This window comes from Dysidea avara, chromosome 5 (genome assembly GCF_963678975.1).
Source record: "Dysidea avara chromosome 5, odDysAvar1.4, whole genome shotgun sequence".
Lineage (NCBI taxonomy): Eukaryota > Metazoa > Porifera > Demospongiae > Dictyoceratida > Dysideidae > Dysidea > Dysidea avara.
In genome coordinates, this window is record NC_089276.1 from 25,010,221 (window position 1) to 25,032,761 (window position 22,541).

General features: G+C 35.8%; 2 protein-coding genes across 5 annotated transcripts in view; one reads left to right on the top strand and one right to left on the bottom strand.

The window, feature by feature from the left end:
• Positions 1–2,728, bottom strand: part of LOC136256477 (uncharacterized) — a 27,829-nt gene extending 25,101 nt beyond the window's left edge. The window contains exons 1-3 of one of the 2 annotated variants that reach the window (XM_066049446.1): positions 2,563–2,728; positions 1,504–1,812; positions 359–652 (exon numbers count right to left, since the gene is read on the bottom strand). In XM_066049446.1, the coding sequence (XP_065905518.1) occupies positions 359–652; positions 1,504–1,812; positions 2,563–2,608 (649 nt within the window). In that variant the 5' untranslated portion in view covers positions 2,609–2,728. Of the gene's footprint in view, positions 1–294; positions 325–358; positions 653–1,503; positions 1,813–2,562 lie in introns of those variants that run through there. The other variant, XM_066049447.1, reaches the window with a different exon arrangement.
• Positions 2,692–22,417, top strand: LOC136256479 (uncharacterized). 3 transcript variants are annotated; one of them, XM_066049449.1, is made up of 10 exons: positions 2,692–2,852; positions 5,015–5,175; positions 5,225–5,402; positions 5,955–6,031; positions 7,358–7,619; positions 9,207–9,512; positions 16,058–16,102; positions 21,611–21,695; positions 22,076–22,127; positions 22,265–22,417. In XM_066049449.1, the coding sequence occupies exons 1-10, from the start codon at positions 2,768–2,770 to the stop codon at positions 22,403–22,405; spliced, it is 1,392 nt and encodes a 463-aa protein (XP_065905521.1). In that variant the 5' UTR covers positions 2,692–2,767; the 3' UTR covers positions 22,406–22,417. The 3 variants fall into 3 exon arrangements, with proteins under 3 accessions (XP_065905521.1, XP_065905522.1, XP_065905523.1); XM_066049450.1 differs by having other exon boundaries at positions 16,061–16,102; XM_066049451.1 differs by lacking the exon at positions 9,207–9,512.
• Positions 22,418–22,541: the final 124 nt, after the last annotated feature.

The window sequence follows — 22,541 nt, forward strand, 5'->3', positions numbered from 1 at the left end:
CACTGAAGGCACTTATGGGCTTGGTTTTACCTACCAGGCACCATGCAGGGTGGTATAGTGAAGCTGGTTTTTGGGTGATCTTTTTGTCCAGAAAAACCCAAACCTCCATGATCCCTAATACACAGTAATACCATACTGTATGATTATACATGTACAGTAAAAAGTTGAATGGTAGCATATGGTATAGGAAAGGAGACACGTACCTAAAACAGATGTGTACTGAACGAGCTAGTACAGCTTGTTTACCAATCTGTGAATTATTTTGGATACAGATAGTGTACAATATGCTCTTACCAGTATGAGGAATCATTTCTATGCTCAAAGTCTGTCATACAGATAGTGTACAATATGCTCTTACCAGTATGAGGAATCATTTCTACGCTCAAAGTCTGTCTTTTATCACCTTTTATTAAGCCATTATCAACTTCACAAGTGTAATTTCCAATATCTGAATCGTTTAGTTCCAAAATAATCAACATTCCGTTTGGTAAAGCAATGGAATTGTTAGTTGTCTGCAATAGTATGCTATCCTTGGTCCAAATCAGCCCAGAATCAGGGTAGGTGATGTTGACACGGCAATCAAGGAGTACGGTGCTGCCACGATAAGCCTTGATTTTGGATGTATTATCAGGTCGTATAAAGCCATAAAATTCTATTAAACAATAAAACAACATAAATGTGTGACATATATACATTTAAAGTTTGCAGAAAATATTTCTGAGACAAACACTGGCTACAGGAACAAGGACATCTGGATGTATAGGGTGTATAAAGCAGAAACAAACACCATATGCCCAATGATACAGCTATATACACATGTACAGTAGGTTAATAGTGTGCAACAGCAGTTGACTGTATAAATTCTACATGATTGTCAGGGATTTACAAAGTAAAACTATTTGAATAGCATTATAATTAAACTGATACTCTTGGACTGAATACTACCATGAATAATATCAACACCTCTTAATCACACACATACATAACATGAAAGCCATTTAGAATTACTTATTTATACAAGGTTAACGCAAACATTCCATTTTCTTCAAATGCTTAATTAGTTTACGCCTATGAACTTGTATTTTCAAGATACCTATAGTCTGTAGTAGGTGAATTCTTACCATTGCCTAAAGCACATGATTGGTAAGATGTTCAAGCACGTATAAAAAGAAAACAAGTACTAATGTTATCCGTAACAGTAAACAAGTAATGCCAACAACACATACTATACACAACAGATACACCTGTGTATACATGCTAACAGCACTGAGTTGTCAAGCAGATTGATTGCTGAATTGTTCACAATTAAACTGCACCCTGCTACACAAAGAATGCATTTAATTGCCTGAGTACACCATACATGTAGATTCTATGAAGCCTTACATACCAAGAAATGTTCTTCTACATTACAAAGGAAGCCACAAATATTTATACAGCACTCCCTAAGGATGTGGCTTCTGCCACAATAATCCCCTCTATTAGTCTACACCAGATCATCCTTACCAAAGAGTCTCAATTCTGCTACTTCACTAACAATACTAAACAAACCATCTTTTACAACACACTGGTATCTTCCAGCTGTAGTTGCATTCAGTACCACATGTAGCTCTAGTTGCCCATACTGGGAACTGGTAGTATTTGTCTTATTTCCATTGAATGTCCAGTACATTTCAAATTCATATCCACTGACTATGGTCTGAGCATTGATAGTACAGTAAAGCGTTATGTCAGAGCCAAGATAATTAGTAACACTTTGAGGATGTTTCATGAAGTATAATGGTTCAGGACGTACATAATATGGTGGAAGTGTAGCTACAGTAGTAGTAAACAAAATATCCCAATAAAGCAATTACTTTTGATAATTTACACAATACACAAAAGCCCTAGGAAAGCCTAAATTTAAAAATTGTATTGTAAAAAAATATGATATGCCACACACAGTGTAAAAAGTCAACTTTTGTAACTTCACAAAGCCATAAAGTAGCATTAGAAAAAGTACCTTCAATACACCATGTAATAACACAATTCATCACATTGCAATAATATGGATAAAGATTATGGTGCCATGTAGTCTAAGCTACATGTTATTGCAGTGATAATGAACATAAAATCTACAATGATAACAAATGCTCCAAAATAGCTAATACACCAAATGATTTACTTAAAAAGTGTGGCATATGAGAAATGGTGGATACCTGTACACGTTGTCACCAGCAACTGTGATTGCTGGTGGTTTAATACTATGATGGGTAATTTACTTCGTTTGACAGAAGAGCAAAAACTAAAATAAATGCAAGTCAATATGCTTGTGTCTGTGGTATTAATGAAAGTGAAAACAGTGCGCGTGACACCGTTTGGACTAAACAAGGAATCAATAATGATCGACTAGTGTTTTTAGCTTGTCACAACAAATCACGCAAGGTGAAAATCTCTATTACTGTGATTACAGCAAATATAAGGGTCACTTGTGGTGGTGTACAAAGATCCCGCACGATACTGAAATTATGAATCTACACATATTCTTAGGGATACACCCCTTTTAATATAGTAGGCACAACTTACCTTCAATAAGCCCAAGGATCAAGCTCAGCACAAAAATATATATCATTTTCCCCTTTCAGCTGAAAATCGTTTCGTATCTACGAATCACTGACAAAGGACTCTACACTCATCAAACATGCGAAGATTCCCCTAGTATTCACGTGATCGACGGCCATTTGTTATAAAATACACGTGATCTTGATGCTTTTTTTTACAGTGACAAGCCATGTGGTTGGAGGCAGGAGAAATAAGGCTGTATCTTTTGCCTTGGTTATTGCTGGTGATTTTTGCACCTCAATGGATCAAAGCTGGTACGTTATAATGTGGTCTTGTTAACGGTGAAGCCATTTGTAGTTTTATTTCACGTCACTGTGGCTATACATATTAAAAGTTGCAACCTGTGCACATCGTGGTTCGTCTATTTATTGGCATGAGAATTTCTAACAAATAAGCGAAACTGCGTGAATGTGTATTATTGTAACGGGCTATGACTACACGAGCCTTTATCCAAGTAAACGAACTTAATATCTATAGGTAAATTAGCTATAGCTGAGGTTGTGCGCTAACTATTTCTTTCCCGCGCAGCAATGCGGGCTAAACGTAAACAAGCTCCGCGTCGATTTTGGAGCGCCATGTCTGTTAGGGAGGTACTTTTTATTCACTTGTGTAGCTTCCCTTGCACTTAATGAATCTATCCACAAAATTGCTAAGTGTTCATTGTTTTCAGTGATCACATGGATTGGAGCATGATATTCTTGTAGGTTGTGAGCTTTGCTGTGTTTCAACACACTGAATTGCTAATGCATTACGTGGTTAGCTATAAAGCTATATCGAGAGCCATGAGTCATTATGAGTGTCAGCAGTGAATATTATATGGTACATGTATGGTGAAACTTGATTGGCCCAGGCAATATTATGATTTTAATATGTGAGTTAGGACATGTTTGCAGGCATTGTATGGACTAGTGTGGACCAGTGATGCTTTGTGCTAGACACATAGATGTTTTGAGCACCCTGCTAATAATATTAATGAATTTTGTAACATAACTGTATACTTCGTGTAGCAAAATAATTTTCAGTTGTAATTTATTTCTGATCCACCTTTGTTCTCCTACAGTATATAAGGTCATGCACATTAAATGTAGGTACATATGTTAACTGTATGATTTTGCCATCTAACTATTTTTCTGTCCTTGCCCATGATAAGCAAAATGCTGGGGCGTTTACTACCTTACTTCAAACTTCAAAATGTTGATGCAGTGACTATTCAAACTTATATTATCCACTACTTAATGCTGAAAATGACTGTAGTATGGCACCATTCAAGTTGAAGGTGTGGCATTTAACTAAGCAAATGTGCTATATGCTGTAGAATAGAGTCGATTTCAGGTTGCTTGCGAATGCAAATGAACAATTCACACATGTGATTTTTGAACGTGTTCATGTGAATGCTTACGTGTTGTGCTTTAATGTGTTGAATAACTACCTCAGTATGTCTTCAGTGCTGGTCACTGTAAAGATTTAATAACAACAACAATGTCCCTGTAATTGTCTAACGACGTAAGAAGATGAAAAATGTAGTTGCGTTGTTAAAAGGAGCTTGGTTAAAAGAAAAAAGGTCACATGTTGAGCAATCATGTGTGCAGATTGTTCAAATGCATTTGCAAGCCACCTGAAATGGACTGTGGCCAACAAATGATCTCACAAGACCTGCACAAGGCTTGGAATTGAATAAATGCTCACCTACACCTTCATATTTTGCTTGCAATTGGACCTACAAACTGTACATTGGAATGCTTGGTATCAATACTGAGGTGTTGATGTAGAACTTTTCTTTTTCAAGATTTTGGGATGTTTGATGGTGTGTGACCAACCTCTTCTGGCCTATGGCATTTCATTGTCTTGGTCTTCCTTGAATACATATAACCTGCTCTTTATCATCCAACTCCACCAGAAGATACAGTATATGGTATACTACAAGTGCTGAAATGGCAAGAAAATGGAATGGAAATTTTCATATATGTGCATGCCTTATATTCACTAAAATGAATGATTTTGTGGAACTGTATAAGCTTGTCATAGTCTAGCTCTGTTATAGCCCAGTTTATTTTTTTGAGACCCACTTATGTATTATTGTCTGTAGGCATGCACAGTAATTTATCAGTAAAGTGTGTTGAAGTTTGTAAGCATTAACGATGCCACGTCCACTTATAGGAAATGTACCTGCAGTTGGTTGTTGCTCTTTCATTTCACATGGTGTAGCTCTACATCATAATGACATCTGCACCAAAGTTTTGTTTGGTTATCAATAGAGCTTCCCCATGCTAAACCTTATACGTAGCTTGTGTCTTTCTACTTCTTCACCAACTTTTATCAATATAGTTCTTCATTGATTGCAAGTTGCAATGCCCAGCACAAGTGCATGCATATATAACTGCTGTTTTGTGTTGTTCTTTTTTCCTGACGATCACAGAGGACCTAAGACTTCGACCAGTCATTGTGAATACTACAGTTGAAAGCAATGGATTTCATCATAGTGTGCTGCTGTGTTGGGAGGTCAATAAGTATGTGCCTACTAAAATTCGAAGCTACTTGATTTATTGTAACTGCTCAGAGTATACGATGAAAAACAACGTATGATATTCACTTTTAAAATATTTAGTACTCTTTATTCACGATACAGATCCGTGTCAATACTCTATGTACTCAACAGCCTTGCTGGTTCAAGTGCCATTATTTTGCTATGATAGTAGATGCATGTTTTGACACGTGTCGCTGTTTTGTTTATGGACAACCAAGATATCTTCCAGGATCCAGAAGTTACTGGTCAGAGCAACATGATTTCCGCTTAGGGCCAACAGGTATGTATATATGTAGTGGGTTGCTACTTAATTACTGTTCATTGAAGTATTATAACTATGTATATAGTCTCTACACATCCTTTGTACATACTGTAATGGATATTATGGTAGACTATAGTTAAAGCCAAAGTCTTTTGGTGTGTTGTGTGTATGGCGTATGTGTTTAATTCTGTAGACTCCACATTCTACCTGTAAATTGTACGTAGACATGACCTAGCCAGACAACTGCTTACTCCAAAAAACAACTTTCAAGGTTGCAACAGACAGGACATCTGAGTATGCATGTGCACAGTGTACATGGCTTGCTGGATGGCTGTGTTTAAGTAACAGCTCTACCATCTCTTAAGTCTAAGCAAAAACCTATGTATGCTATTTGGCAAACAGATTAAAACATAACATAAAGCAAAAGCCGTTTAACTCAGTTGGTTTTGCCCACTTAAACTACTTCATTTTATACTATGGTTGTGCGTAAATGTAAATTGATCTTGGATTGATCCTAGTTTGTATGTATATCGTAGTATATTAATTTCATGAACAATGCTTTCATTGTAGTTCCACGGGCCCCTCCTTTTGTCTCTTCACCAGTAGTGAGAATAAATGAAAAAATGTCACTTCAAGTATATTTAAAGGTACATTCTGTATATAGACTTGATATTGTGCAAGGGTAATTATATGTCAGGTGATCAGGCTTTTTTTTTTTTTAACTTTTTGATGTGGTACACTATATATATTTGATTGATATACTAGTACATCGTATATATAAGGAAAACAAAGTTAATGTATATAGTTAATGCATCTTTAGTGTTTAAAAGACATGATCAGAACCTTTTAACAGATATAGAATATTACAAATTATTGTATGGTGATTGAACGGTTCATGTTTAAAAATGACCAGGTAGGGAACCAGAAATATTTTCGTGGCCTTGTATATACATTTTTTGAATAGGAGCATACATATATAAGGTGTATGTTTTCTCTTTGAACAAAGTGTATATTTATGCAATGGCTATGTCATCCTACGGTGGAAACAGGGGTCATGACCCCCTGCCATCAATGCTTGTAGCAAAAGATCAAGACAGCAACTAACCATTCTTATAGGGCAGTCATTTTATATTGCTAGTAGGTATTTAATTTAAAAATAGTTAAATGTTATTAATTTGGGAGAGAGAGTGTCGAACTGCATTATACACTGTTAAAAATGAGCCCGCAAAGTCCTATGTCATCACTCAAATGACTCAGTAATTTGTATTGATTGGTTACCAATTACAGTATGAGTGTAGTGGGTGCACTTTGTGTATGCCTGAAGAAACTGAGTGAAAGAACAGTGCATTCGAGAAAACTATGGCATATTGCATAGAGGAACTCGATACAGAGCAAAAGACACAGGCAGCTAACCTGGAAAACAAACATCACCATGAACGTTGATGCTGCTTTGGACAAATTCGATTTCAGTTCCCACATGTGCTGGTCGTCATGAATATCAACCTCACACATGACATCTTCACTGAATGACACGTACACATCTAGATGGAGTTTCAGCTATTGCAATTTGCGGCCCACCCTACCACCTAATTTGTATGTTAAATCTGCGAAATCAACAGCAGTCAGCTGCAGGTTTACGAGAGGGAATGAAGGTATGCAGGTTACTTTATGGGCTCATTTTTCACAGCCTATAGTGCAATTTGACACCCATTATATTCTCTTGATATTATCTTGGAGCTTTTTTCTGGGGGATATTCTGCCATACCCCCACAGTTACATCTACGTCTGTTTTGTACTTTAAATGTACTCCTCTATATAACTTTTATTGTCCCACTCTGGCCTGCTCCACTACGTATACCCTTGAGCAATCACACTTTAATTTGTGTGCTCGATTGTAGTAATTTAGATGTTATTGGAAGGTTTTATCATTTTTGTGTCTAATTAGATTACTCCTTATAATTATTTCACTGCAGCTGCCAGAATTAAATGATTCTTATTGTGATGCTGATACTGTTAAAGGTGCTACTGTTGTAATAACCACAGAAAAGTATAACACATCACTGGAGTATCGCATTAGTAATCAAGAAATTACTAAAACAAGGGGTCAGTATAAGTTTACATTGTTGTTACAAGGAAGTTATTTCTGGAACACAATGAACCTAGCTATTTCAGTTAACAATTCTATCGGTGCATCCCCATTGACGAATTTATTTACTGTTAAAGGTGCTGTTAACAGTAAGTTTATTTGTTGTAGTGTACATGTATAATATCCAAGTTGTGAAAGTTGTTAATTAAACTGATAAACGTTTGCTGCTGCCATACCAGAACCATTTATGATTGCAATTATGCCAAAACAAAAACCACATAGTTACAGTAGTAGTTGGATACTTGAAGAATGTCTTTTTCATGCATTAGGGAAACAGAATAACAGTCCTTCTGAAACAGGTTGGTTATTTATGCGAACATGAATGAAATATATACAACAACGACCATGAAAAGGTGTAGTCTATGAAAAGCCAGGGTTTTAAGTCTGTGAAATCAAAGGTATAGTGACTGGTTAGATTATATGCAAACTGATTTTGTAGGTCTGACAGTATATTGCTGTTATGTGTAGGTTAGGGACCTATAGCACAAGGATCTTTGTGGATTTTAAAAACCGAGGTGAAGCTGAGGGTGTTAAAAGACGAAGATCAAAGAACAGGTGCATTAATAAAATAGTTTGAATACATGGCTTGAGTGATTATGTAGGTGACAAGTTTTCGCAAGTTGTTTGTTGGCATATTAGGTATACATGGCTCAAAAGCAACTAGACATGGTTTTGCATATGGACCACACCCATGTTACAAATAATGCAAAATAACCATTCTACAAGGAATCTTATTCACATAGGTCTTTGGTAGAACGGAGATGAAACATACTTAAAGCAATCTAGAAAACAGTTGATGCTGATCCTTACAAATGTTGCTACAACATTAAACTTTTCCTCCCATAATCAAATTGTTTTAGTTTTTTTTTTTAGTTTTTTTATTAAAGTTTTACAGCACAAGTGCTGAGGAGGTGTCCTACAGCCTGCTCAAAGACATTAGATACTAAGACATTAGCTACTTAAGGTGTGTTTGAAAAGTTGCAGAAAGGAGAAAAAATCCATGACTGGACCTATAGATAGCCTCGAACCTGCAGCCATCTGATTTACGCTCGAACGCTTACAGGAGTCTACCAGGCAGTCAGGATGTTTTCTCCTTGATATTTTCATGTAATTATATCTATAGGAATTCTAGGTATGCTTATAAAATGAATGGAGTGGTTAAGTGCTGGCTTGGGTGACTTTGCCCACTGCAAGCTATTAGCCTGTAATATGTTAAAAGAGCAAAGCAATTTAATGATAGAAAGTGAGATTTGTACATTTTTCTGATTGGTGTTGATAGCTCATAATTCCTCAAAATTTACATGCAAAAATTTATTTGAACTTGAGTTTCAATTTCAATGGATAACAACACATTTGGTGCTGGGATAACGACACATTTGGTGCTTTTTGGAGTGTTACTAATGAAAGGGTAAGGCCACAAAATTTAGGGCACACATTTCTAAAATTCCTGAAGCAGGTTTGCTCTAGTTTGGTATGTGAATTACTTATAACTAACTATGTTCTGTTAGTAAAACAGACTGTTTTGTGCACCTACTACTTTGCCAACTCATTGTGTGTCCTTGATATGCTTGTATAAAACTTAGTAAGTAGAGTCTACATACATGTGTCTGCAAGTGAGCATGTACACATCGGTGCATTATAGTAATTATGACTGAGTGTGAATTCTAATCACTTAGGTGATATTACTCCTGGAAGTTATCAACTGCTTAATGATAACATCACAAATGATTCAGCTTCATTTCACTGGTCACTGTCGTACATACCTCAGAGCATGTTTGAGAGTGGATTTATAACTGGATTTTATTATGATGTTGAGTTATTGAATAAATCTAAAGTTGACATGTGCAATAAATGTGGCATCAACTTTACAATATCATCACTAAGACCTGGACAGTGGTACTTGCTCACTGCTGGGTTGAATACAACTGACGATAGTTCATGGGCTCCTGAGTCTTGGACGATAGCCTTTAAAACAAATCAAGGTAGTTTGAGTTAAATATGTAAACAGATCTACGAAAACCCGACATAATGGTGCATTTTTCTAATTCTTTATTATTAAATATTTATAATCTACTTAGCTGAGTACATGCTCTGGCCAAGTTTCAGCCTTGTATGCCAACAACTTTTAGAGTTACAGCCCTACAAAGTAGCAGCAACAGAAAGATCGATTTGTACAGCAAGTATTGAGAAAATAAATTGCAAGTGCTTACAAAAGCGACTGTAATGTACAAATGCAATGCAGTACAGAGTTGCAACGTACACCATCGTGTTCGCCATGAATAGGGGTGTCCATTACATTGTGAGTTTTTTTCTCCTACCACCTTTCTTCACTGCATACAGAGACAAAATCAGCAAAGAAATATTGATCGCATATGACTACTTCAACATGATGTAAACAAATGCCCATAACTCATTGTATCCTTTAGGCTACTGCTACAAAACAAAGATTTTCGAACTCCTCCTGAGTAGGCGAATTAGATGATATCCATGTTGTTATCGTTGCACCCTATCTTCATAAAGAACAAAGCATTTGAATTTTTTATGATTTTTTTATTTGCGCAAATATTTTACGTATTGCAATCAATAGCCTATATTGAAAATTTAGGCTTGCACCATTATGTTGGGTTTTCACAGATACTTAGCTATTGTGTAGTTTTTAAGTTTCAGATGAAGTGTTTCAATGTTATTATATTGCAATTATGTGTGATATAATTTGTAATGCCTTGCTTTGTTATGATCCAATAGTCTATATCAAGACACACGGTAGTGTGTCGTGCGGCCCAAGAAGCCGGCACGCAACACCCGTGAGTATATTGACAGGAAGAACAAAAATGCAATTTTCGCACCTCCGTAGCTCTGTACTGCCTTGATGAAACAAGGTGATTTTTGCTGTGGACACTCCCTCCAACTTCAGTACTACACAGTCCAAATTTTAGCAAAATCGCTTCAAGTGTTCCCGAGATATGCAACTTCAAAAATTGGCTTAGTTTCTTCGTTTTATTTTTCTTCCTCTTTTCGCACACTTACGAAAACTGCTATAAAATGCGAATGCAATATCCAATTGCCTTGAAATTTGGCACACAGAAGGGGGTATAAAGCCGCATCTCTGTACCAACTTTGGCTGGAATACGATAAACAGGCAAAGAGTTATTAGCGAGTATTCACGAAAATAACACCAATATGTTGTCACGCCTACAGGGTAAACCGCTTACGGGAAGAAGCTGAAAATCGGTGGGTGAATAGGTTAACTATTGAACCTCAAACCTTTTGTGGTTTGAAAGAAATCGAGCTAAAACCAAGAAGATACAATGAAAAAACCAACAGCATGTAACAATTATGCAATTGAGATTAACTAATAAAAAAAACCGACTACTTTCCATGCCCACCAGAATAACTGCTTGGGGTAATGCTTTGAAATTCGCTGTACAGATGGAGTAATCATCTTAGAAAGGATCTTCAATGGTGTAGAAGAATCAGACTTGAAGCCACGGAGTTATATCATGAAATCAAACTTGGTGTAGCAAGTGCGAGATTGAGATACTCTAATAGAGCAGTCACCCTAATAGAGCAGTCACCCTGAAAAGAATTCAAAATATCAGCTAGAAACTAGTAACCTCTATAGAGATAAACTACAAACAATTCACCCTGTAGAGAGATCAGCTAGAAGAAGCTACCTTGTAGGGAGTTCAACTACGTAGTTCAGCTAGAAGAAGTCACCTTGTAGAGAGTTCAGCTACAGAGAAACCACCATGTAGAGAGTTCAGCTACAAACAAATCACTCTGTAGAGGGATCAGTTAGAAAGAAATTACCCTGTACAGAGTTCAGCTACAAAGAAACCATCATGTAGAGAGTTCAGCTGCAAACAAATCACCTGTAGAGAGTTAAGCTACAAACAAATTACCCTGTAGAAAGATCAGCTAGAAGAAGTCACCTTGTAGAGAGTTCAGCTACTAACTAGTGACCCTGTATAGACATCAGCTAGAAGAAGTTACCTTATAGAGAATTCAGCTACAAGCAAATCATCCTGTAGAGAGATCAGCTAGAAGAAGTTACCTTGTAGATAGTTCAGCTACAAACAGTTCACCCTGTAGAGAGATCAGCTAGAAGGACTCACCTTGTAGAGTATTCAGTTGCAAAGAAACCATGCACTATGTAGAGTTCTGCATGTCTCCCGCTTGGAAGCAGTAACAGCATTTTCTACTGTTTTTAATACTATTATTAGTACTGGAAAGTAATTCTTTGTGATTAGCATGCTGAAGGAGTATGCACATGTGTTACAGCCTGTAATCTTCTTGAAAATTGGTCCAACAATTCATAGCAACTGTTGCTAGGCAACAAAATTTAAACCTGACATAGTAACATACTTTTTGGTAGTTGCTTAGCAACCGTTGCTATGGTGTCAAAATCATTTTTAGAATTAGTAGTGGTTGCTAGGCAACAATGTTGTTGCTAGGTAACATGTATTGGTTACTATGGTACCAGTAATTGTCAAGTCGGACATGCCCAACTTGTTTAGCCTCGCACTATAGTACCCTTTCCTAAATATGTATATCTTTTGGTATATATTTCGAATACCATGATATCTGTAGTATAATATGTTAATACAACATCTCGTCTCCCACTTGAAAGCAGTAAAAGCAATTTCTACTGTTTTTAGACCATTATTAGTACTGGTAAGTAATTCCTTGTGATTAGCATTCTCAAGAGAGTATGCACATGTGTTGCAGCCTGCAATCTACTTGAAAATTGGTCCAACAATTGATAGCAACTGTTGCTAGGCAACAAAATTTAAACCTGACAGTAACATGCTTTTTGGTAGTTGCTTAGCAACCGTTGCTATGGTGTCAAAATCATTTTTAGAATTAGTAGTGGTTGCCGGTTGCTAGGCAACAATGTTGTTGCTAGGTAACATGTATTGGTTACTATGGTACCAGTAATTGTCAAGTCGGACATGCCCAACTTGTTTAGCCTCGCACTATAGTACCCTTTCCTAAATATGTATATCTTTTGGTATATATTTCGAATACCATGATATCTGTAGTATAATATGTTAATACAACATCTCGTCTCCCACTTGAAAGCAGTAAAAGCAATTTCTACTGTTTTTAGACCATTATTAGTACTGGTAAGTAATTCCTTGTGATTAGCATGCTCAAGGGAGTATGCACATGTGTTGCAGCCTGCAATCTACTTGAAAATTGGTCCAACAATCCATAGCAACTGTTGCTAGGTAACAAAATTAAACCTGACCTAGTTATATGCCTTTTGGTGGTTGCTTAGCAACCGTTGCTATGGTGCTAAAATCATTCTTAAAATTAGTAGTTGCCTAGCAACGGTTGCTAGGAAACAATGTTGTTGGTAACAGGTATTGGTTACTATGGTACCACTAGTTGTCAAGTCGGACATGCCTAACTGGTAAAACAACCAAACACTATCAAAAAATTTTAGCCAATCAGATGCGTATATCAAATGTACAAGTGATATACTGATTCTATTGGCTAGTTTGCTGTAGTATATCAAAAATATACCACAAGCTGTTATTGGAGTTTTTGTACAGGACACGATATTGATGTTGTATTAGTACTAGTAATAGCATGGGTAGCAGTGAAATTTGGGATAAATATCACGAGTGTTGTATTGGAAATGGGGATAAATTTCACGAGGCGAAGCCGAGTGAAATTTACCATTTCCAATACAACAAGAGTGGTATTTATCCCAAATTTCACTGCTACCCATGCTATTCCCAGTTAATACCATACTCCTGCATATGCTGCATTAGCTTTGCTATGTACGCAATTTGTCACTATGTACTAAACACACGTCGACACTAATTGGCGCTACATTGTTAACATAAATTCTAGCCAATGTAATTGCAATTACAACTTTTTCACTGCTGTCAGTGAAATACGGGATAAATTTCACTGCTACTATTGAGACTTTTGTACAGGCAGTGAAACAGGTATGGTATTAATATATATATATAATTTGTACAATTATTGATAAAATCAGAAATATTTAAAGTATTCATCTGCTTCATCTTTTCTTCTTCCTGTGGAAAAGAAAAAAAAGATAGGTTAAAAAAACCCAGAGCTGGCCATAGGCTGGCTTTGGGGTATACAAATACAAAAAGAAGTGAAATCTAATCCAAAACAGCCAAGCTGTAAAAAAGAGTGTGGTCCTCAAAAAGGCTATGGTGAATAAAGATGTGAAATCCAAGGTGGCGGCCAAGAAATGGCTGTGATGGGTTAATGGTAAAAATTTTAGTAACGACAATTCAGGTGAATTTTGTGCCAAGACCAAGCGGCACCAAAATTCACCTGAATTGTTGTTATTAAAATTTTTACCATTAACCTACCATCACGGCCATTTCTTGGCCGCCACCTTGGATTTCACATCTTTTTTCACCATAGCCTTTTTGAGGGTCGCACTCTTTTTTTACAGCTTGGCTGTTGTGGATTAGATAGAACTATATCTGCAGATTTGTCTTCAGTCTTTTCAGCAGACTTGTTAGAGTTTCAGAACTACCAAAATAAAAGTTTATAGGATAGTAAACCATGGATGCTCATGTTTTTCTCAGTACATGCCTGAAAAATGACCATAGCAATATTCTTGCAAGACTACTTGCAAAAAGTGCAGCAAAAGATATTTTTCCGCATACATCTTGTACTGCTTGCAAACTGACTTGCAAAAATCTTGCACGTTTTCCATGTACAAGATGGGTCTTACAAAACTTGCAAGACATGAAGAAAAGGAGGTCACCTATGTATATGCCTACAGGTATATACATAGGTGACCTCCTTAGGTGGCCTCCTTATATGCCTCCATAGGTGATTGAAGTAAGCATTTAATCCTTACTTCAATCTGTATCCCCACGTCAAAAGAAAGAATGGCACCACACACAATGTTTTGTCTGAATGCGTGCCTCAACTATCTACAGAAAAGCCATTACACTTTGTTTTCAGCTATGTTCAGCGTTGCAAACAAAGAAAGTGCCTCTGCAATCTATCCAGTCGTGATGCTATGGACAATACGGACAATCTCCATTACAAATGTAGGGAAGCCATCATTCTAGCTACCGCAAATTGACACCTTGCACTGCCAGCAAAAAGAATTGACACAAAGGAGGAGAGAGTTAAATCTGTGACATATACATTTTACTTACTGTGATACCGTAAAGTCTGGTTGTTAAGCACGTGCAGTTATAATTTTCAAGAAAACTTTTTGTAAAAATCATACTATCTGTTAGGCGCATACGCCTAATAAATAATTATGACGAGTGCAACACAGAATCGTTACATTGTATAGTGTAGTTAGTAGTTTGTGCAGGTCGCTACGCTACGCCACGCCACACCAGTATGTAAGAATATTTGACTCCATTTCTGGGTGAAATCCTTCGTGATTAACAAGATTACTACTATCCAGATGGCTGATTTGCTGTATACATAGTGAAGAGAGATCTCAAGGGAGGGGTAAACGCTTGAGGAGACAGTTTCAGTACTTTCAGCTTTTCTTGCTGTGTGTAGCTCTATCATTACATTTTGCCGTGTGCGTCTCCATGGTTAATTACAAGAAATGTGTATGCACTTAACACATAATATGCGCTTAATAGATACGTGCACCTAACAACCTGACTCTACAGTATGCCAAAAGGTACCTATCAGGTTGAAGTAACATCTAACAGTTTAGGCCTGTATCATTAGCCATTGTTGAGTTACACTACGTATTTAGTAACCATGCATATACAATATCTAAATTCTCACTGTAAACTAAGGAGATTGACTATGTTGTTTTTGTTTGCATAACAATAATTGCAATGAAGTTATCATACAGCGAAATCTAAACTTTGAAGAGCCATTTTTACTTACAATGCAATCCATTCCACAGTTGGTTTCTTCATGATTTACCCCCTGCTGTTGTGCATGCAGATGTGCACTTGTGTTCACCATGCATGTCCAAAATAAAGCAGCCAACTGTCAACTTTATGTACCGGTCTACACTGATGTATAACACTTTCTTTATTATCAAATAATACTTTTCAACTCAAAGAATGATTTAACTTGCCTATTATGATAGGTTACAATTTGCACTATTGCATAATAAATACGCACTAGTCCAGGAAGGATACTGATTATACCAGAATCAGAACCTCTACAAGCTTCACTACTAGCACATCTTGCTATGAAACGCATTTTACAAGTTATAGCGAGACAAAAGTTTATTCTATGGGCGAGTTATGATGCCATATCACCATATGGTGGCAGTGGCCGTTAGCATGTTTGAATTAAGGGCACATTTGGATTTGCAATAATTACACCAACTGATTTTAATAGATAAAGTTCAGGAATTATCTTTAAGTCCTTATTATTGTGTGTACATTTATATGCTACTTGAGGCTTGTGATATTTACATTAAGACTTAAAATGTGCTTGTTGAATGTATAATATTATATAGATTTGTAGTAAAAAATATAATATTTTCTGTTTATTTTCAAGCCAACTCTTTAATTTTCATCATTTTTTCTTCTAGAAGGTGTCGATAGCTCTAAAACTGTAACCGACCAGCAAGACAACAGTGAGCATTGTCATCATTGTGTATTAAAATGTGTTGCATTGCAGTAAGACTGTTATGTGTATGAACTTTTCAAGAGCTCCAACAGTTATAACAATTAACTATAAAATTTCATATTTATGTTAAACAAGTGTGTTATTATGATTGCAAAATCATAGTTAAATTTCTTGCAAAATGTGTCCAGATCTGCGAAAACGTGGCATAATGGTGCATGCCTAAAATTTCAGTATAAGATTGCAATGGGCAATATATTTGCATAACTAAAAAATTCCATAAAATTTTTAAATGCTTTGTTCTTTGTGAAAAAGGGTCTAATGATAAAAACCTGGATATCATCTTAATCACCAACTCAAGAGAGAGTTAAAAAGTTTTTACAGTAGACTTGAGTGAGTTATGGGCATTTGTTAAGTGATGTTGAAGTGATTGTACACAACTGGTCTTTCTTAACTGATTTCTGAAATAAAGAAGGAAAAGCTTGTAAGCCTGTAATTTATTTTCCCAATATTTGTCATACAAATCAATCTTTCTGTTGTTACTACTTTGTAGGGCTATAACTCCAAAAGTTGTTGACATACAAAGTCAGAGCATACACTTGAATAAAGAATATTCGATAGTAAAGAATTTCAAAAATGCACCATTATGCCGGGTTTTCGCAGATCCAGTCACAAATTATTAATGCATCTATTTCTCATCAGTCATCACAACATTAACAATTATGACCAGATATGCAAAAACCTTTACCTAGACAGCCCAAGGACTGCTCATGTTTTTAGTCTTTGCATTTTCAAAGCTACATGTACAGCACGGAATATCAATTTGTTTGGCAATAACGGAAAATATTCTACTGGTGCTTATTTGAATAGTTAATATATTAACTTTCAGTACACTACTGTGTTCTGCATTATTTGGTAAGTTGTATTTAGTGATCCTTTCTACAACCAGGGCTAAGACAAAAACTGCAAGAAGCAATAATACTGAAACCTCTTCTTGCATGGAGCACCAACACATTTTCTTGTGATCATAGGCAGTGGAAATGGGGGGGGGGGGGGGGTAAGGTGTGCCCCTCACTTATATCGGTCAATAAATGATCGAGATACCCTAATAGAGCTGTCAATCACTCTGCTAGAACAGTCACATTTTTTAGAAATTGTAGGTCGAGTTTAAATTGCCATCTCAGAACTTCTTAATCTGAGCATGTCCCCAGACACTTAAGAATGGAATCCGTATATGCATGAAACTGTGTAATAATTATTTATTATTGGTGTTGTGCAGAGTGTGACGCATAAACATTTTTATTGCTAAAGTTTCCCACACACACCCCTTCCTTCCACACTCAACTCTTTGACCTTCTCCACTGCTCCTGCTTGCACAATCATATTTTCTTCATTACAAAGCGGGCATTTCAATATGAAGTTTCCATATATTTTATCCATGTGTTCTGCTGTTAAATTTAGGTTTGCATGAACATGTGGGGTTCTTGCAGATCTGGTCACATTTTATATCTAATATCGCTATACGTTTTGGTAATACATTAATTAAGAGGGTGGATAAATTTTCTTGAAGAAATAGGAGGACAACTGTAAAAGCCAAAAGTCTGGCATAATATAGAAAGTAAAGGTACAAAAACAGATTGAATTTGCAGATGAATCCTGAGAGGTCACATAATTTATCCTTCAGAATGTTGTACAGAAAATCCCCTTCAAAAACTGAAACACTTCAATAGAACAGTCGTTGTAACAGCATCACAAGTGGTGTAATTCAGTTATTGATTGTCATGTACACTGTCAGATTAAATAAGTATAAATCAATTTGATAAGCAATAATTACAATTTAAATTGTCATTAATTCAATTGCTGATTATCGTAATATAGATACATCAATTTATTTTTCAGACAAACATTCTAGCAGTTATAACTTGATATTATCTTATTGCACGTGCTATGTCAATTTTGTTTTCTAAATTGAGCAAATCACAACAATTGTGAGCTTCAATAGCTATAAATTGGTCGCTAGATATTCACATAAGGGGCTTTTTGTTGTTTGATGCAATAAATGATGTCTATGCCATTAATATTTATTTGTCCTTTTTGTGACTTAAAATAACAACTAATTTGACACTTTGTAATTAGATAGTATAGTTTATATAAATTGAGTGATTTTAATGCCAGATTCTGTTCTATACGTCGTACAAGTTTTTCAGGATATAATTTTACAGATTTTGTGGTTGCTAATTGGCTGTTAGCAACATTTTCATCCCTAAAAATATTGCAAATTTTAAGAGCCACATAGGTAGTTGGTGCAACAAAATAGTGACCTTAAGAAACAACACAAAAATTCCATTTCCAAGAGTCACATTCCTTGAATATTTGCAAATTAGTATCTATGTATTTGATTTTACTCAAAGTAATATTGTTCTTATGGGGCCATGTAAATCACTATGATGGAAAGTATAAAGAATGTTGGCAAATAAAATGATTTAGTAAAATAAAATGATTCCTGGAAGCTAAATGTTTAGTATGTAACCTTGAGCCAAGAACAAGTTATTATGTACACTTTGGATGCTATACTATAAATGTGACCATATATGGATGATACTGGAATGCAGTTGTCTGGAAGTTTGGAACACTTCAAAGGACGCTCTAAAATATACATGTTTATATATCTTCTGATTTTATGCATAAATGCTGGATCTGTACGTAGCTGCTATGTACTGCAATGACAAACTGCATAGGTCAAAATTTTACCATATTAACACTTATGTGCTTATAAAAATTGTATTTTTACCATTTATCCATCTATTTTAAATATGCATGATGAAATTGTTAAGGTTGCAATAAATTGGTAAATTGCATTGTTTGTTGAAGAGATATGATGCGTATCTTATATATGTACAAATGAGCAAATTGTATAGCATTTAGTAACGCTAACACCTATAAGGTCAGCATAAGTGCATATGTGCACTGTTGGCTAAATATGGTATGTACTTACTAGGTATGGTGAATTACTACTGTACCGCATAGCACAATTGCAAGGCACAATTGCAATTGACTGCATAATGCCTAACCCCATATTGCACAGTCACTAATAGTTTGCAACATCGATACCATGCAAATATGATGGGTGTAGTAGAGATGTGGAAAGACTACAATTTAGTTATTGGTTTTATTATACATAGTAAAATATTTAGACAGAGAATACACTTTTGCACTGGTACACTTTTAATTAGCTTACCAGTAAATAACTCAGCAGGGTTTCAACTGTATAAAGAATTCACCCTGTGTTGCCATGACAACAAAAGGATGACGTTCAGTGGTAATACATGTTATCAATGGTGTACGTAGTTTAGCATCTTGCATGAGAGTCATTAGAGTTATATTACGCTACTGTGATAAGGAATGCTCCAATGATATGTATGTACACTTGGTCAATTTAACGTTCTCTTCAGATGGTTTTCTTATTTATCTACAAAATGCCATCTCTATTCAAGGACTCGCTACCTCTATTGGGAAGCAGTCGGACATCATCAATATCAGGAGACATTGTCATCCATATCATCTCTATACTAAATTGAAAGTGTTACTGTGTTGCTGTAAATGACACAAGCGTAAAGTGGCTAGCTAAGCAGTTTCATCGGTAATAGCATCTTGCCCTAGCAAAGTATCAAGCAACAGATCTGAGATTACCTGGCTTCAATATGCACAATATCAAGCTCACATTTTTACCCAATTGGATTGCTGGACTGATAGTGATAGAATACTCCCAAACTTTACTATGTGCTTTCTTCCAAACTAGTGGCTGGTCTAGTTTCTGGAGCGGCTTTCTCAGACCTAGTGAAAATCATGAGTGGAGGTTTTGCACCATTTAATGGTCTTAGCATTATTGGAATAGTATGTAGTGAGCTGGTGGAGCCACCTGAGAGCTCTTTCTTTCAGTATGTGTGCAAGGAGAATCCAGATGTCCTCTGCATGCACTTCACTTGTCTATTTGCTCTAACTATAAGTAGCCCGTCCACCACCTTTTGCCCCTACTATCTAGATGAAAAAAAGCTGGGGAATTTTGGACCTCAGACCTTATACATCCACACAATGATAGCTAAAAATAAGATAAACACTCAGTGTGATTATGTTAGACACTGGGAACTTTCAACAAAACGATTACTTGAAATCACCATATCTGCTAGTGATGTTTTGTGCATAGAAGCTGGGTTTTATCAAATCCAATCACAATATCGTATATGCTGATATGCAGTATTAGGAGAAAGTGCAAGTAACAGTGATCAGTGTATGTACAACATGCATGTGATACAAGAGTGCTGCATGCACTTATTGTATGATTGTAACCGAACATCATATCCCCTATCTCACTTTTCCAACATACATGATGCCAATGATTACATACCAAATTCACTTGTGTAGGTTCTTTAATTCAACCTGAGCTTGTGTCCTTCAACTTACAAACTTGGAGAGAGAAAAATGGCAGACACTAAAATTATAATGGCTAGGTAAACGGTGATAATCCATCAATAGTAGATTAAAATAGTATGCTGAATGTTAATTAAAAGGCTCCATGTACTGTTTGTAGCCAAGAAAGCATATACGTATATCTTCCTGCATGAACAATTTAATTGTCATGCTTTCTGCCTATTGAGGATCACATGAAATTCTAAACAAAGGTATGAGATGTCCAGTACATTTGCATTAAATCTCCTTTTAAATTTTTATCAGTATCTAATACAGTGTTTGTTATAAATAGCAAATGGTAGGGATTGTTAGATTAATGTACTTAGTTTCACAAAATCGTTTAGTTTTAAAGTGCAATTGGTGAAACACTTTTGTGCGTAGTATGCGCAGGAATTAAACTAGGTATCATGCAGTAATGCAGTAATATCCTAGGGAGAAATGATGTGCAAGTCTTGTAAGAGTTTTGCACAGAAAATGTCCCTTTTTTTGCAAGGTTCTTGCAAGCGATGCATGTGTAGCAAGCAAGTCATTTCTCCCTGGGATGTCACACTTCAAATTACATTATCCACATGATTTAGTTCAACCCAGAAAAGGATGAACTTTTAGGTAGTTAGAAATGTCCCTTAGACATTTCTAACTACCTAAAAGTGTAGACACCGTGATGCATGCAAAACAATTGTGAATTCATTTTCAACAATAGAAAATTATTTTATTGCAGTATTTTTTTGAAGTAGAGGATGCCAGGTATATACTGTTGATACAATGACAAAAAATTTAACCAGTGTTAAATAGTTATAGATTTTCATAAGGTCAGAAATTGATAGGTAAGTGCTAGTATAATGCTAGCAGCTCTGTAACATACACTACCATTTTAGTAGATCTGGTCCTTATTAGTCATTGTAAAATGGTCCACGGTACTGATCATGAACTGGGTAACTAAACTCACCTTTCATCTTTAATGAAAATACCTATATTCAGCTCACTGCACTGCTGTTGTATAAGTAATGTACTTGTATGATATGCATGCACTACCTTTTTTCTTTATGTACAGCTGTAGAAGTGATAGCATGGAGTGTAAGTGTTGCTGGGATTGGATCATTTGTTATCATCCTTGTGATTACAGCACTTTGTTTAAAGTAAGATGTCATATTGTGATGGAAAGAGATAAATTTTGGCAAAAGTGAATCACTACAGTAACTACATACAATATACGTATTACATTCCTATTCTGTATGCCATGCAGACTTTTAAAGTTTGGCTTTGCTCAAAACTTTCATGGCCATATGTTTCATAATCATTTGAGACACAAGTCTGTTGTTGTAATTACATTCCAATTAACGATCACATGACACTATACCTACATCTGTTACTAATACAACAGTATCAGTCACTTCAGTGACCAGAGCATTCAAAATACAGTAATGAAAATTGTCTGAGTGTATAATAGTAAATTGTATGTGTGGGGTATATATATTCTTAATTTTATTTACTAACCAATTAAACTCCAATCTTTTAGGCCATACTGTTCTAAATCTGAAAGAAGGTTCCAAGAAGCAATTTCATTACATGTAAGTAATTTGAGTTAGCATGTTATGTTGCATGTCAGTTTAATGTTTAGAAAGTATTGTTGCTATTTTAATATGCCATTTATTGTCTTGACCAGAATTGTATTAAGTGTAGTATTATGCATGCTGTTCTTACACAGGAATTGAGAACTCATATATCTTCTATTCCAAGGCGCACAAATAGTGATGTGGAATCACTCAGTGTTACTAGTACTGAGAGTAATGACAGTATATCAGCAGGAGAGTACATACAGATCAGAAGTAACCACTCAGTAAGATAATTGTTTTCATTACCCCTCACTTAATACGGTTAAATAAACTTAATCACCCAGTATGTTTGTAGGCATTGATCGATTTACATATTATCTTTTCTTCCGAGTGTGAATTTTTATCCATAATGTATCTTTGTAAATACAA

Bases quoted from the DNA above. Each gene is read 5' to 3' on its own strand.
- LOC136256479 (XM_066049449.1), top strand. From the start codon at position 2,768: ATGTGGTTGGAGGCAGGAGAAATAAGGCTGTATCTTTTGCCTTGGTTA. The intron at 5,403-5,954 runs GTATGTATATAT...CTTTCATTGTAG, and splicing joins TTTCCGCTTAGGGCCAACAG to TTCCACGGGCCCCTCCTTTT. The intron at 21,696-22,075 runs GTAAGATGTCAT...CCAATCTTTTAG, and splicing joins ATTACAGCACTTTGTTTAAA to GCCATACTGTTCTAAATCTG.